We start from the raw sequence: 13,624 nt of genomic DNA, 5'->3' as shown, positions 1-13,624 counted from the left end.
AACCTAATGCGAGAAGTCATGAAGATATTTATAAGTGCTGCTGGATTTGACCTATATTTTGATGCAATATCATAGTTAATAAAATGTATCATTATATCTAGAAAATGAAACAAATGAAATTATAATAAAAGCAATAATAATCTATATATTCTGAAGCAACATAATTAGAATTCCTGAGTTACATTCATAAAATTTTCTATCTTCATCTCAACTCTATATAAACTTTACTTCGAAATTTAATATCGATCTCTCTGCTGAAGTATTTGCAAAGTTATACATCCAAGCAAGTAAACACACAACAAGAAAACCACTTGTTTTAATTTCAAAGCTCTCCCTATCGTACTTGGAAATTCCTTTTCCTCTGAGTTGGACCGAAACAATTTCAAACCGAAACAAAGAAGGGTAATAGACTGATTATCTTTACGGTCATTATGAATATAAAATAAGTAATGAATATACCCGGTATCTCATTCTTTCTGGGATTTTCCAAAACCTCGAGCTTACTGAACCCAAAAAGTTTGCCTTAAGAAGACTTCTTAAAACCACCCTCCGTTGCCGGTAGGTAATGCTTTATCGGTCATTAGGGAAACGGCAGGACTAAACTTCCCGCGGTGCGAATTAGTGTCGCGAAAACGTTCCCTTGAATAATTGTATTATGGAAAACAATTAAAATAGAATCATTTATGTAGCATTTGATTCAGACAAAATAATTTAGTCAATTTTAACAGAAAAAGTTATTTTCTAAAAAATATTTCTCGTTATAATGAATTATTTGACATTTTCAATTTGTTACGAATGTTATTTCCAATTTAGTTATATATTGTGAATTTTCGATCTGAAAACCATTAGTTTTCACATGAACTGATTTACAAATTCAAATAAGCTTCATAAAATAAATATCATGAATTTCTGTGTTAAACTTTGTGAATGCTTTTACTATATCAAATATCATTCGAAATAGCATAGCCTAGCATATATTGTATAAAAGATATAAATTAGTAGAAAATACACCCAGTTATTATACCAATTTGCACACTTCACACTTCACATAAGCCAATTTCCATGATGTTATAATTAAAGCTACCAGAGATATTTCTAATGAACTGAAACTTCTCAATGCCTATTTCGTGATTAGATTTTTTCTGTTATTTATAATTTCTTTGATCCACTGTCCGATGCTTATGAAATCGTGATATTTTTACTATGCAAAAAGGCGCCAAAGTACTAATTCATGCGCAAGTAATATAAATGAGCTGCAAAAACAAGTCTGTAAGAAGTTTGCTAATCAAGCTCTTTTTATATTTTATTTTTAATTATGAGTGAGAGTATTTAAAAATCATGAGATACACACCGGGAAAAAATAAAGCAAATTTTATTTATAACGCATCGATTGTGATGATTTTATTTAATTTTACGTCCGTTTTAATTGTTCATTATTTCTGTTCAACTCATTATCCGCATTTAGAATAATGTGTGGTAATTATAAAAATGCGTTACGTACAATTAAAAGAATTATCTGGGCGCAATGTGAATGCAGATACAGTACGCGATTCATTTGAAAAACAAACCAAAATTTAATTTTATACACATACAAAATTAGCATATAATGAATAGTGGAATCGACAAACAAGCGCGCATATGTGATTTATCGGTACAATTCTCTGGACTGGATAAAAAATGGAAAATAATATATTGGTATTCCGTTGTGTATTTGAAATTCTCGTTTGGTAGATTATTACCATAGTGTAGTGGATTGTTTCATATATTTTTATTGCAACTGTAGCGATGTTGTATTCGTAAGCCGCAATTCTCTACGGAGATAAGGCGATTATTCGAATCCTTTTTTGCAGAATAATTGCTACGCTATTATTCTCTGTTTATATCCTTGGTGTCCAATTATATTGAACCTAAGAGCTGCGACATCGTAGTCGCTCGTAGAACAAAGTTTTCCATAAAAAGTTCTCTAAATGTACTTAGCGATAAAGAACATATTTCAAAGAAATACAATAGTATTGCTGGTTAAATTCTTATTGCTATAGCTACATGTTTATTGATTGAATTGTGTAAAACTTTCTTATTCGATTGTTCAAAAAATGTATAGCCTGAAATAATTATATAATCCAATTGGTTACACATACCTATATGTTTTTATGTTGTTATTTAAATTGTTAAAATATATTTCTTTTTTTTATCTACCATTTTCTCGAGTCGATTGATTCAACTGTGCAAATGGAAAATTTTTATAAAGCCGATTTGGCTATGTTTATATAGATTGATTTCTACGATAACTCCGAACAAATATAATTTTTTTTCGTAATCGCATTCTGTTCGATATACGATATCGTGCTCTCATCAAGAATTTATGAATAATCTGTATTATTCATCATGCTATAGTTAGTATACGCAAAAAATAGGAATTAGTGAATACGGCAAATAATAATTTATTTAGGACATCAGATATGATGAAGAGATTATTATATAATATAGTATTAGAAAACAAACGGATATTGAATTAAGGACAGATAGAAATATTTGTGTAGGTAATTAGGTTTTATCATTTATATATTGTTGGTTTGTATAAACAGAGTCTTACCATTTCTTGCATATCATACAAATATATTAATTAGGTGCAAAGTTTATCAACTCATATTCGTTATTTGATAGGATTTATTTCATTATTTATACATGAAGCGTTCGATGATCACAAATTTAATGTAATAAGGTTTTGGAATAGTAATTTGCTGTTATTATTAGTGAATAAATTGCATTTGAAAATTTGATAGAACAAATCATGAAGCAGTGAAAGAATAATTTACATCTATGCTTTGGTAAATTGGTAATAATACTCAAAATTCAAATTAAATTTTTTTTATCAGGTTTTTTCCTTCACTCCTCTGATTTGCAGTACATTAGCAGAACTCTCAATAAAATTAGATATCAGTTCAGCATTTTCTGTTTACTATGTCATGTGTGTCTTGTACTATATGCTTGTCGGAATTAAATTATGCCTAGGATGTATAATATATATTAATCTGTCCGACGCCGGACACTAACCGATGACGTATCCATGCATTTAATTAACTCAGAACTTTGCCTCGTATGCATAAGTCAAATAGGGTTTATGGTACATTGGTCATATGAACGACGAATATATCAAAATTAAATGTTTCACTATTACACATTATTAGACAATAGTATTTTGTGTAATTAGATAGTATGTGATTATCTAGAGACAAGATTCCAAGAGGTACTCGAACTATTTCATCGTGAGGAATAATGTTTTTATAAGTCTTCTAAATGGGATTTTCTCTTCAAAGTAAACTGTTGTAATTTGTTTATATTTTATACTAATATTTAAAATTAGTGGTATTTATAATGTATGTTTTTGCAAAATATTCACTATTTTGCCACCAAGTAGTATATCAACAAATTTATAACTTTGCTGCTGCTATATAACAACAGTTAATTTTTTTTTATACATTGCGACTTTGAACGATCAAATTATATCATAATCTATAAGTCGAAAGTGATTGTATTGAACATTAAAACGGAAGAAAAAAATATTAGAAAAATGATTAAATAAATAAATATTATAATAAAATAAAACAATAATAATGATTATCAATAATTTGTGTGAACAGAAAAACTTATGCTGTGTTTATTTAAATATAAAAACATTATTGTTGGATGAGTGAAATCAATTTTTTAGTAAGTATTCTCACATTTTGTATTTCTTTTTAATCTAAAAGACAACAAAATTTCATATATTTCGATACTCGATTGAAAATTTCATATCTAATTAAAATATATAACACTACTTCACATTGCATTAATCGAGTAGAACTACTATATATCTCTTTCAAATTGTGCAGAGTGACTTTATAAAATATACAATCAAAAAACATAAAACAAAAATGAAGTCAAGAGCTTGTTACATGTGTTAGAACATGCCGAGAAGTACTTTATAAGGGTTATAAAACTTTTTCACTGATGGCTTTTTGCAAACACGCACTGAAGTAAAGGCATGTTTCATTTTATAGTGTACATGTACTTTGTATACAAATATATATATATATATATATATATATATATATAAATATTATAAAAAGCATGATTTGTGCACGCACGTAAAAACTATGTGGAATTGATAAACATATCAAGACATTTGGAATCACAAAATAACCAAGGAAGTGAACTTCTTCGTCATAAAGGTAAGAATTGAACTAGAATAATCATATTAAGTTCTTCATTGAATATCTTCTTAAAATAAAGTTTTTATAACAATTTTTGCATTGAATAGTATATATAGTCCGGTCATTTAAGCTTAAATTAGGTAAGTATCTCGGAATTCAAGATATCCAGCTGTAAGTCTGTAAATACTTGTATATTGACACCCTAAAAGTTGTCTCAAAACCTTCATATGGTACGGTGTAATCACCATATGTAGGTTTTGAGACAACTTTTAGGGTGTCAATATACAAGTATTTACAGACTTACAGCTTTGTATCTCGAATCCCGTGGTGAACTTACTATAATGACTGGACCAGTATACAATATTGTAAGAGGAAAGAGGTATATCATATTTCCCATGCTATTATCCTCTTGATATTTTATCCTAAACAGTCTAATAATTTATTCTATGATTTTATTCCACAGGCAGCGAATCGCGCGGCGGTGACACGCTGACATATTGGGAAGCCACATTCGCCCAGCCCTATTTCGACAACGCGACGCGGCGGGATGTGACAGCGACAGCAGGACAAGCTGCATTGCTCCACTGCAGAGTTCGAAACCTCGGCGACAGGGCGGTAAGTTGATAACAGATAACTTGGATAAAATAATTATAGTATTAGTTATAATTTGTATCAACAATATCGGTTTTTGTAAAACTTTTTAATCAGATACTCTATAATGTGGTGACCATATTTTTTTAAATCAAAACCGGGACGGCAATTTTTAGTTATGTTAATCCGGGACGGAAGGGGGGGGGGTCTTTAAAGTAGCAAATGCTATTTAAGAATTCATTATTTATTAATCAAAATTGCGCACTTTTGTTTTTTTTGTGCTTTTGAGCTTTGCTTAAACTTCTATTACATTTTCTCTATGATTAATATAAAAAAGTAGCACTTATTCATTTGTACGGACATCATTTTTTATTAATTAAAATTGCGCACTTTTGTTTTTTTTGCTTTTGAGCTTTGCTTAAACTTCTATTAAATTTTTTTTATGATTAATATAAAAAGTAGCACTTATTCGTTTGTTTTCATAATTGAGCTTTGCTCAAACTTCTACTAAATTTTCTTCATGATTAATATAAAAAAGTAGCACTTATTCGTTTGTAAGGATATCATTTTTATTAATCAAAATTGCGCACTTTTGTTTTTTTTTTTTGCTTTTAAGCTATGCTTAAACTTCTATCAAATTTTCTTCTTAATTAATTTAAAACAATTAGCACTTGTTTGTTTGTTTTCATAATTTTTGTTAATTTTCGAAAAACCGGGACAAAAGATCTAAATCTAGGACAAATATTGCTTTTACAATTACTGAGGCACAAGGTAGAATCCGGGACGTATGGTCACCTTATTTATAATCCTTCCTGAAGACTCAATTAGATATTAGTCCATTAATCATCGTTGCACAATTTTAAAGCTGAACAAACAATAATTAATTAACTAAATCATGCAGTTCGTTATCTTCATTTCTTATGAAACTTTAAAATTTCAATATTTTTCAAAAATTCCAATATTTGTCTCCACTTTACCCTCTATTTGATGTGGATCACTTGGTTTAATTAATTATTTAGCGTAAGAATTATCCCGTCACAATAAAGAAGTGAATAAAAACAATCATTAATTTTGCAATATATATTGTTCTTTGATTTATTACATGCTTCTTCTCCCATTTCTTTTACTATATCATTAACTTATAATAAAGTATAAGTATTTATATGCTCACCCTCTACCCCAAAGGGTCTTGGTTTAAGTACAGAAAGCTCTGGTAAAATCTTGACCACTATGCTCCAAATTGAACTTTTAGAAGGTTGAAAGTAGATCTAAAGCTCCGAACTTTGTAAGCTATTGTTTGATAAAATTATTTTTATAACTTAGGTATTTTAGTGATAAATAACTAAGAAATAATGATATCCACCTGTTGTTTGAGCAGCGATCAGAACTTCCATGAGCTTACTTACTAACTACGTAGCTTTATTATAGATGGCAACCCAAACGGTTGTCTCATCTCTGTGATCAATTTGTAAGAGGAAAGTTTGAGGTATATCAATTTCTCTAATAGTGTTAACTATGAGTGATGACTTATTTAATGCAGCAATGCTAATTGAAGGCTATTTTCACTTCAAAACATATTGCTATCTATATTTCCACGCGAAAACCGATGTCACTACTGCTTGACATCAGGCTGCTCGAAACGGGATGATAAATAATTGAAATTCCAAAACTAAGTAGTTGATATCATGTCAAAAGCAATGCAAAATATAATATTGTTTATATAATTCGATTGAAATGTGGATGTGAACTTGTTAAATGCAAAAAATCTAATAAAAAAATTATTATATTTATAATTAAATTTATGGAAATTGTACTTTTTTGTATAAATTTTGCATTAATCATTATTTTTATAATCAAAGACTAGATATTGTAACACGATCTAAGAAGAGCAACAAAAATAAATTTTCAAATGTATAATTATCTACGTTATTTAATTTTCTCAAATATAATATTGTTGTAAATAAATCATTAATATGAATTTTGTCAACCCTACAAAATCGAAAGCTATTGGTATGCATCATTTCCCTGCGCCATGGCTCATTTCCATTAACATTCGACAACGTTTCATGCGACGATTGATATACGTTTAGTGCTCATGACGCAAATGCGAAACATGAATGCACAAAATCTATATAAAAGTAATTTCAACTTGTCGTACTGATTTAATTTCGTGAATTGAGAATGTTTTTTAATTACACTCATCCGTCACTGTCATTCATGTGTTATTGATCTATGGTCGAATTTTTAACGATTTTGTGTCAAATATTTATATACGAATTTATTGTTAGAGGTTGTATATTTTTCAAGCAATAAAAATAAATGAGATAAAATACCTTATTTTTCCATGGGTTCGATTTCAGAACTAAAATATTCAAAGCGTTTTACATTAAGTAACGATAATTATTCATGATATGTAATTGCGTTTTGCAGACACGATGTTTGCTAAACTTAGGTGTTTGCAAACATATTTACATTATGGTAATTACTGTGATTTGATGCATATTAATATTACTGATGTTAGTTATTTGCTCAAAGTCGTAAGCAGAACATATGCAATTATATATATAGTTCTTTAAAATATATCTGAAATTTCGAAGTTTATAAGCAATCTTTTTTAAGATGAAATTATTGTAGTAGTATTTTAGAGAGTATTTGGTAAGAGACATAAATTTTACGCAAGTTATTAATGATTGATTTGAGAATTTAGAAAAAAAAATTAAAACAGTCATAAAGATTTAATTGTAAAAGGTGAGCTAAAGACCTAAAGGTCTCAAAAAATTGGCATCTGGCCATCCCTCTAAATAATCTGATGAAGAAGATGAAAAAAAATGAATCTGAATGCTATCGTATTAACTACGGGAAAGTTAAAAAATGTTTTTTCACAGATTAGCTATTGTCTGAAAAATACAAATTACAATTTTTTTGATATTGTTCAAGCCTTACAAATTTCATACATCTATCTTCTTCTACCTGACATTAACAAAATAAATCTCCTAACTTAGCATAAGTACTATCCAAGCTAGTTATAAGAAATTTAATCATTCTGTACATAAATCTTGAACCTTAAACATCTCGCAAATGTATACTATTAATAACCAAACTTTCATATTTTTTTAGAATCACCTATTTTAAAGGTCTGATATAGCCATTTTAATAATAAATTATATCTGGTCCTTCGGGGTAATAGATTGTTCGTGTGTAGTATAATTAATTACTTTTAACAAACATTGCGCCGGGCTTCTTTAGATATTCTTATTTTTTTCTAAAATAGTTAAAATCGGAATTTTAAGATTAGCGTAGTTCATACTGAAGAGGAAAAGTCTATAAAAAGGACTGTGAAATATCCAAGTATATCGGTTCAGTAGAAGTTGTGAAATCGTGGGTATCGTATCGAAAAAGACAGTTTTGAGGAAAAAGTTTTGCAGAGGAAGGAAACAGGAGTATTATCAAAGTAAAGCTATATCTCTACTTTGAAAATATAAAAAATAAACCAAATCAATTTTTTTTTAATTCTAGACCAGAATATTATATGATATCTTATATATAAAAATGAATCGCAAAATGTGTTGGTAAGCGCATAACTCAACAACGCCTGGACCAATTTGGCCAATTATTTTTTTAAAATGTTTGTTGAAGTCCAAAGATGGTTCTTACGGCGAGAAAAAATCGAATAAATGCCGGGAAAACCTTAAAAACAGCCCTTTTCTTCTTTTCATACAAACGTTTACAGTATATGTGGGAATCAAGTAGGCAACGATATTTGTAGAAAAAACAATAATTTATGTCATGACATTTTGTGTAGTTTTTGATAATCTGATTTTTATTATATTTATATAAACGTAGAAATATCTTTTTATTAATTAACGAGCTATATTGGCAGCCAAAAACATTGATGTAAATGAATTAAATTTCAAAATTCAAGAACAAATTACAGGCGAATCAGTTGATTCGGCAACTAACCAAGATAAATGTACCAATGTAGTTAACTATCCACCGGAATTTTTAAACTCGCTGGATTTGCCAGGATTGTCACCTCACAATCTTCAATCAAAGGTTAGATCGGCAATTATAATGTCGCGAAATATCGACCAACCGCGCCATTGCAACGGCACAAGATTATCGATAAAAAAATCTATCAAACAACGTGATGGAAGCAACAATATTGAAAGGAACGTATAAAGCAGAAGATGTTCTCGCACCGTGCATCCCAATGATCTGCTGCCATTTTAGGTTTAAACGACTACAGTTTCCAGTGCGTTTATGGTATCATCAAGTGTTTGTGGTATTAATTTGGAAAACCCATGTTTCTCACATGGTAAATTGTATGTTGTCTGTTCCCGTATTGGAAAACCATCAGATTTGTTTGTCTATGCGCCAGGTAATCAAACAAAAACCATCGCTTATCACAAAGCACTATAATGAAAATTGAACTGATGTTTGAATTATGATTGACATGATTAAAATTACTTAGTTTTAAATGCTTATAGTGTTTTATTTAATTATTTTTAATTCACGCCGAATTATTACCAGGGTGACGGTTCTGTTCAGGATAATTTTTTGCAAAGAATAGAAAAAAGGTAGGAACAAAACACCGCCACATTACAATTTTTTTTGACAGGACGAAGTCGGTCGGGTCGGCTAGTTGATTAATATATTTCTCATACTTCAAAGTATATCTTTTAAAACTCTATATTATATCTTTGTCCTTTTTTATTTAATGCAAAATTATATTGAGTTATTATAATATATTAATTTTTTTTAATTATTGTTACAACAGCAATCAGAACTCTTACTATTTATATGTTCTATAAGCTGTTTGGTTCAACGCTTACGATCTAAGGTATTATGAGAGGCAACCCATCGGTTAACCATTCTCTTATGTGTGGATTTATTATATATTAGCTCTTACGTCTAATATTTTACATATGATTGAGTGATGCAACTATGTCCACAAGAGACAATTTCCACTGGCAGTTATATCAACTATAACCACAAGTGGAAATTTGACATCAAAGTTGCCTGATGTCGGGCTACGGCGATATCGGAAATCGAACCAGGGAACCCAAAACTAGTTGCTGCTAGCCCGCGCTCTAACCGATATCGCCACCGCTGGCCCATTATATATTAATGAAATATTTTTTGAATTTAAATAATATATATTCGAAGGTAAACATTAAAATATAAATATAAAAGTACATGTTCCAAAAAATCTAAACTTTATATAAAAAAGTATATACTCGATATCCAAACAAACATTTTGCGCTCTTTATAGGAAAAATTGGACTAAAAAAACTATATGACTCGGGGTATAGGACGATGAAGCATTTGATTAATATCTGTAAATTTATCTGTTTTCACTTTGACACTGTTTACGGAAATCTTTCGGTCGTCTAGCACTTATCCTTTTTGCTTTTGTCTTCGCAAGCGAGCATGCTAAGGAATTGTATGATGGTCCTCGTGGGACGACCAGTCATGCGACCGACGCTCAAGTACGAAAACTGTGGCGCTCTGGGCAAAACGCTTACACCTGAAATATTGAATCATATGTTCGGTTTGCTGGGAAAATAAATTTATTATGTCAAATTTATACACGATAGATATTTTATTGATAAATGTGAGTATTGAGGTTAGAGCTTCAGTAATACTTCTAGAAAATAGGCTGAGGTTCTAGAAATATTAAATATTTTGCATAATTGCATAACAAGCTATTTCATTTTAATAGGGCTATTTATTAATAGTATTTACCTGTGACATCCATATGCAGCCAGCACATTCCTGGACAAACAAATTCGTTAAGAAAAGCTGCAGCAATGCAAGCATCCCCGTAGTGGTGACCTTTGTTAGTAATATCGACTGACGGTAAAGATCTGAGCTCTTTCGTGTAGAATTTCCATAATGGCATACGCCAAACTCGATCACCTAAGATAACAGATGATTTAGTTATTCTCGATATATGTAACAATTTCAAATAAAATTTAGCAATAAAACTCATTGCTTTGATGATTCAATTTTGTAAAAGAAAATAATCTTATAAGAATGATTTATAGAACATGGCAAATAGGATAGGAACTATGGGCTTTGCTTTCATAATAGATTCATAAACATGTTATATGTATAAAACATTGATTTATATTATGTATACCTCACAGAAAAGCGAATTCAAAACTTACACTGCATACACTGCAGTGTATGAAATATTGACACACTTTTACCACATATTACTTGAATTATTCTGGGAAAAACTATAATCGTATGCGTTCAAAATAAGTCTACACATTCAAATCAAGGTTAATTATTTGTAATTTTTCAACTCAGTTTTTTATTTTGAAGCTACGCATTTCTAATTTTGCTCATATGGTCAATGTATCCTTTATCTCTAACATAAATATTCCCAGATTGTACGTAGTGAACAAACATAAAATAACATGCAACAAACGTATCCGACAAGTTATGAAAATCCTGATAAATGGAGAAAAGTACCTACTTGCACGTTTGCGCATGGAGTCCCTTGTCAAAATGAAACACAGTGCCATAATACTTTACGAAACTCAAAAAGAGATATACAGATAATATATTACATGTAATATGCTTTATTATAAAATTTATTCAAAATCTGAGAAAATTGGGTTATATTTTTACAGATATGGAAAATTATAGTAATGGTCACATCAATCAAAGTAAAGTATTTTTATACATTTTCAAGTCTTAAGCACAATTTATATTATTATTAACCCATTATAGCATAAAGTCTGTATCAAAATACAAATACTAATACACTTTGGGATAATTAGACCGTTTCCAGAAAATTTATTCACAAGGTGTAAATTAGAAGTATTTACATTTTGACAGTCACGCAGAAACAATTAGAAGTAGTGTTTACTATAAAACCGGCCAAAAACATTGGTTTGATATGAGAGACTTGGGACTAGCTTGCGGTCACAGTCGTCGGGGCGTAAAGTTAATTGTCGACATCGCTCGACTATGTTTCCCGTATGAAATGTTTCATTAAAAACTCGTCGTGTGGATTAGGGTTGACGCGTAGGAACTAGGAACACGACATTGTACAAGTGCGAAAATAATATATTGCCGAAACTTACATCAGAATTATAATATACTTAATATATATCTAACATATTTCCTTCGCACTGGTAATTTAGTGCATATGTTTAATGATCATGATAATGGCACTTTTGCAGTTTTTTTCATGATCTCAGCATCTGGCCTGCCTTCTCTAAAAAGTAATTAATTCTTCATTCTGTTAATCAAGAGTCTTTTTTTTTGAACCATTCAAAACCATTTCAAACCATTCCTTCAAAATCTGAATTGCATATTTGGCACTTTTTGCCCCGTATCTCCGAAACGGTTGGACCTTTCCTTGCCAAAAATACCAAGAACCTAATCAGCACGTCTTTTGGTCAATGAAGTCGAATAGTTTTTGAATCATTCAAACTGGTCAATCTGTGCTTTCGAAATCGTTGACGAAAATTTGTATCCGCACATACATATTAGACACACACACACATACACCCATTGTTTCTAAGGTATGCCAAAATCTTACGCATGTTTTAAATATGAACGATGGATTAAATGGAATTTTGCAACTAAAGTCAGTTCACAATTAGAAAAACTACGCGAATTATAAATTTTAAATATGTCTAATGGATAGTTTAGTCAATATGTTTTTGATTAACAAACATTAAAAAATAATGTTTTATTGATTTCTTATGTTTTGTAACTAAAAAAATGTGTATGTATTTATTGAACTTGTATAATTTAGTACATTGCTTGCAAAACCGTTTTCTATATTGCAATCTCAAAAAAATATATAATTATATGCTGCAAAATTCTGAAATTCCTTTCAGAACTCTTATTCATCTTTTTGCCAGTTGAATTCTCTTGTCATGCCAATATTACCAAGCCCATTGTCGCTTGGCGGAAGTACTATAAAATTATTATTCATTCAAACTCTTGCTGAATTGTATTCAGAAACTTATGCGAAGTAGACAGCCCTAAAAACATGTAAAATTCTATCCAGGGACCATCGGCCGTGCCTAGGTCATGCCGAATCCCTTTTATAACGGCAACTCTCTCTCTGGTTACAACATCATTAAACTCGAAACGCACATATGTGATAGGATTGGCAGTGTTTCTCAAACTTTCATTTGATTAATGAGGACAGGCCTAAGTTGATTAAGGAAGAAAAATAAAAAAATTATAAGATTATGTGACTTTTCGTTATTTTTAATTAAATTTCACTTTTTTGTTGCTATCTGCTAATAGTCAGCTAATATCTTCTAATATTTATTAGATGTTACATAATCAATTTACCGTAAAACTTCAATTAAATAGTACAAATAAAAAGATTTGACTTGTATATTTAAAAATTCGAACTATTCACTTATTGTTATATATCAGACATGATGCAATTGGATGAAAGTTAAATTTAATATTCAAATGATAAATAATTAATATGTAGGCAATACATAACGATATGTTAATAAATTAATAGTGCATAGAACGATAAAATATGATATTTTGAAATAATTTTAGAATACAGCACGTATACAATACTCATATCGTGACTGATAAAAAAAATTTGTTAAAATATCTAACAATCTAATGGAATTTAGCTTAACCTTATATGTATAGTAAATCTATTAAAAAAACTTTCTGATGTATATACGTTTGAATACCCTGTTAATGCATTTGAAAATTAAAAATATAATTAAACAAAGAATGATGGTAGGATATAAAACTCACGCAAGTGTGAAGTAAGCATATTAGAGCAAAAATTTGTTATTGTATTGTATCTGCATATGTTATAAAACTAATAAAATGTT

At 29.7% G+C, this 13,624-nt stretch overlaps 1 protein-coding gene across 1 annotated transcript in view; it reads left to right on the top strand.

Moving 5' to 3' along the window:
- Positions 1-13,624, top strand: part of LOC113375830 (hemicentin-2-like) — a 378,080-nt gene that overhangs the window by 349,324 nt on the left and 15,132 nt on the right. Inside the window, exon 2 of the mRNA XM_026615779.1 lies at positions 4,657-4,808. Coding sequence (XP_026471564.1) covers positions 4,657-4,808 — 152 coding nt within the window. The remainder of the gene's footprint in view (positions 1-4,656; positions 4,809-13,624) is intronic.

The sequence above is a fragment of the Ctenocephalides felis genome, unplaced genomic scaffold (assembly GCF_003426905.1).
Source record: "Ctenocephalides felis isolate EL2017-DRISC unplaced genomic scaffold, ASM342690v1 CF-g0.4_SCAFFOLD_00845, whole genome shotgun sequence".
NCBI lineage: Eukaryota > Metazoa > Arthropoda > Insecta > Siphonaptera > Pulicidae > Ctenocephalides > Ctenocephalides felis.
The sequence above is the reverse complement of the archived record's forward strand: the minus strand, read 5'-3'. Positions and strand labels throughout refer to the sequence as shown.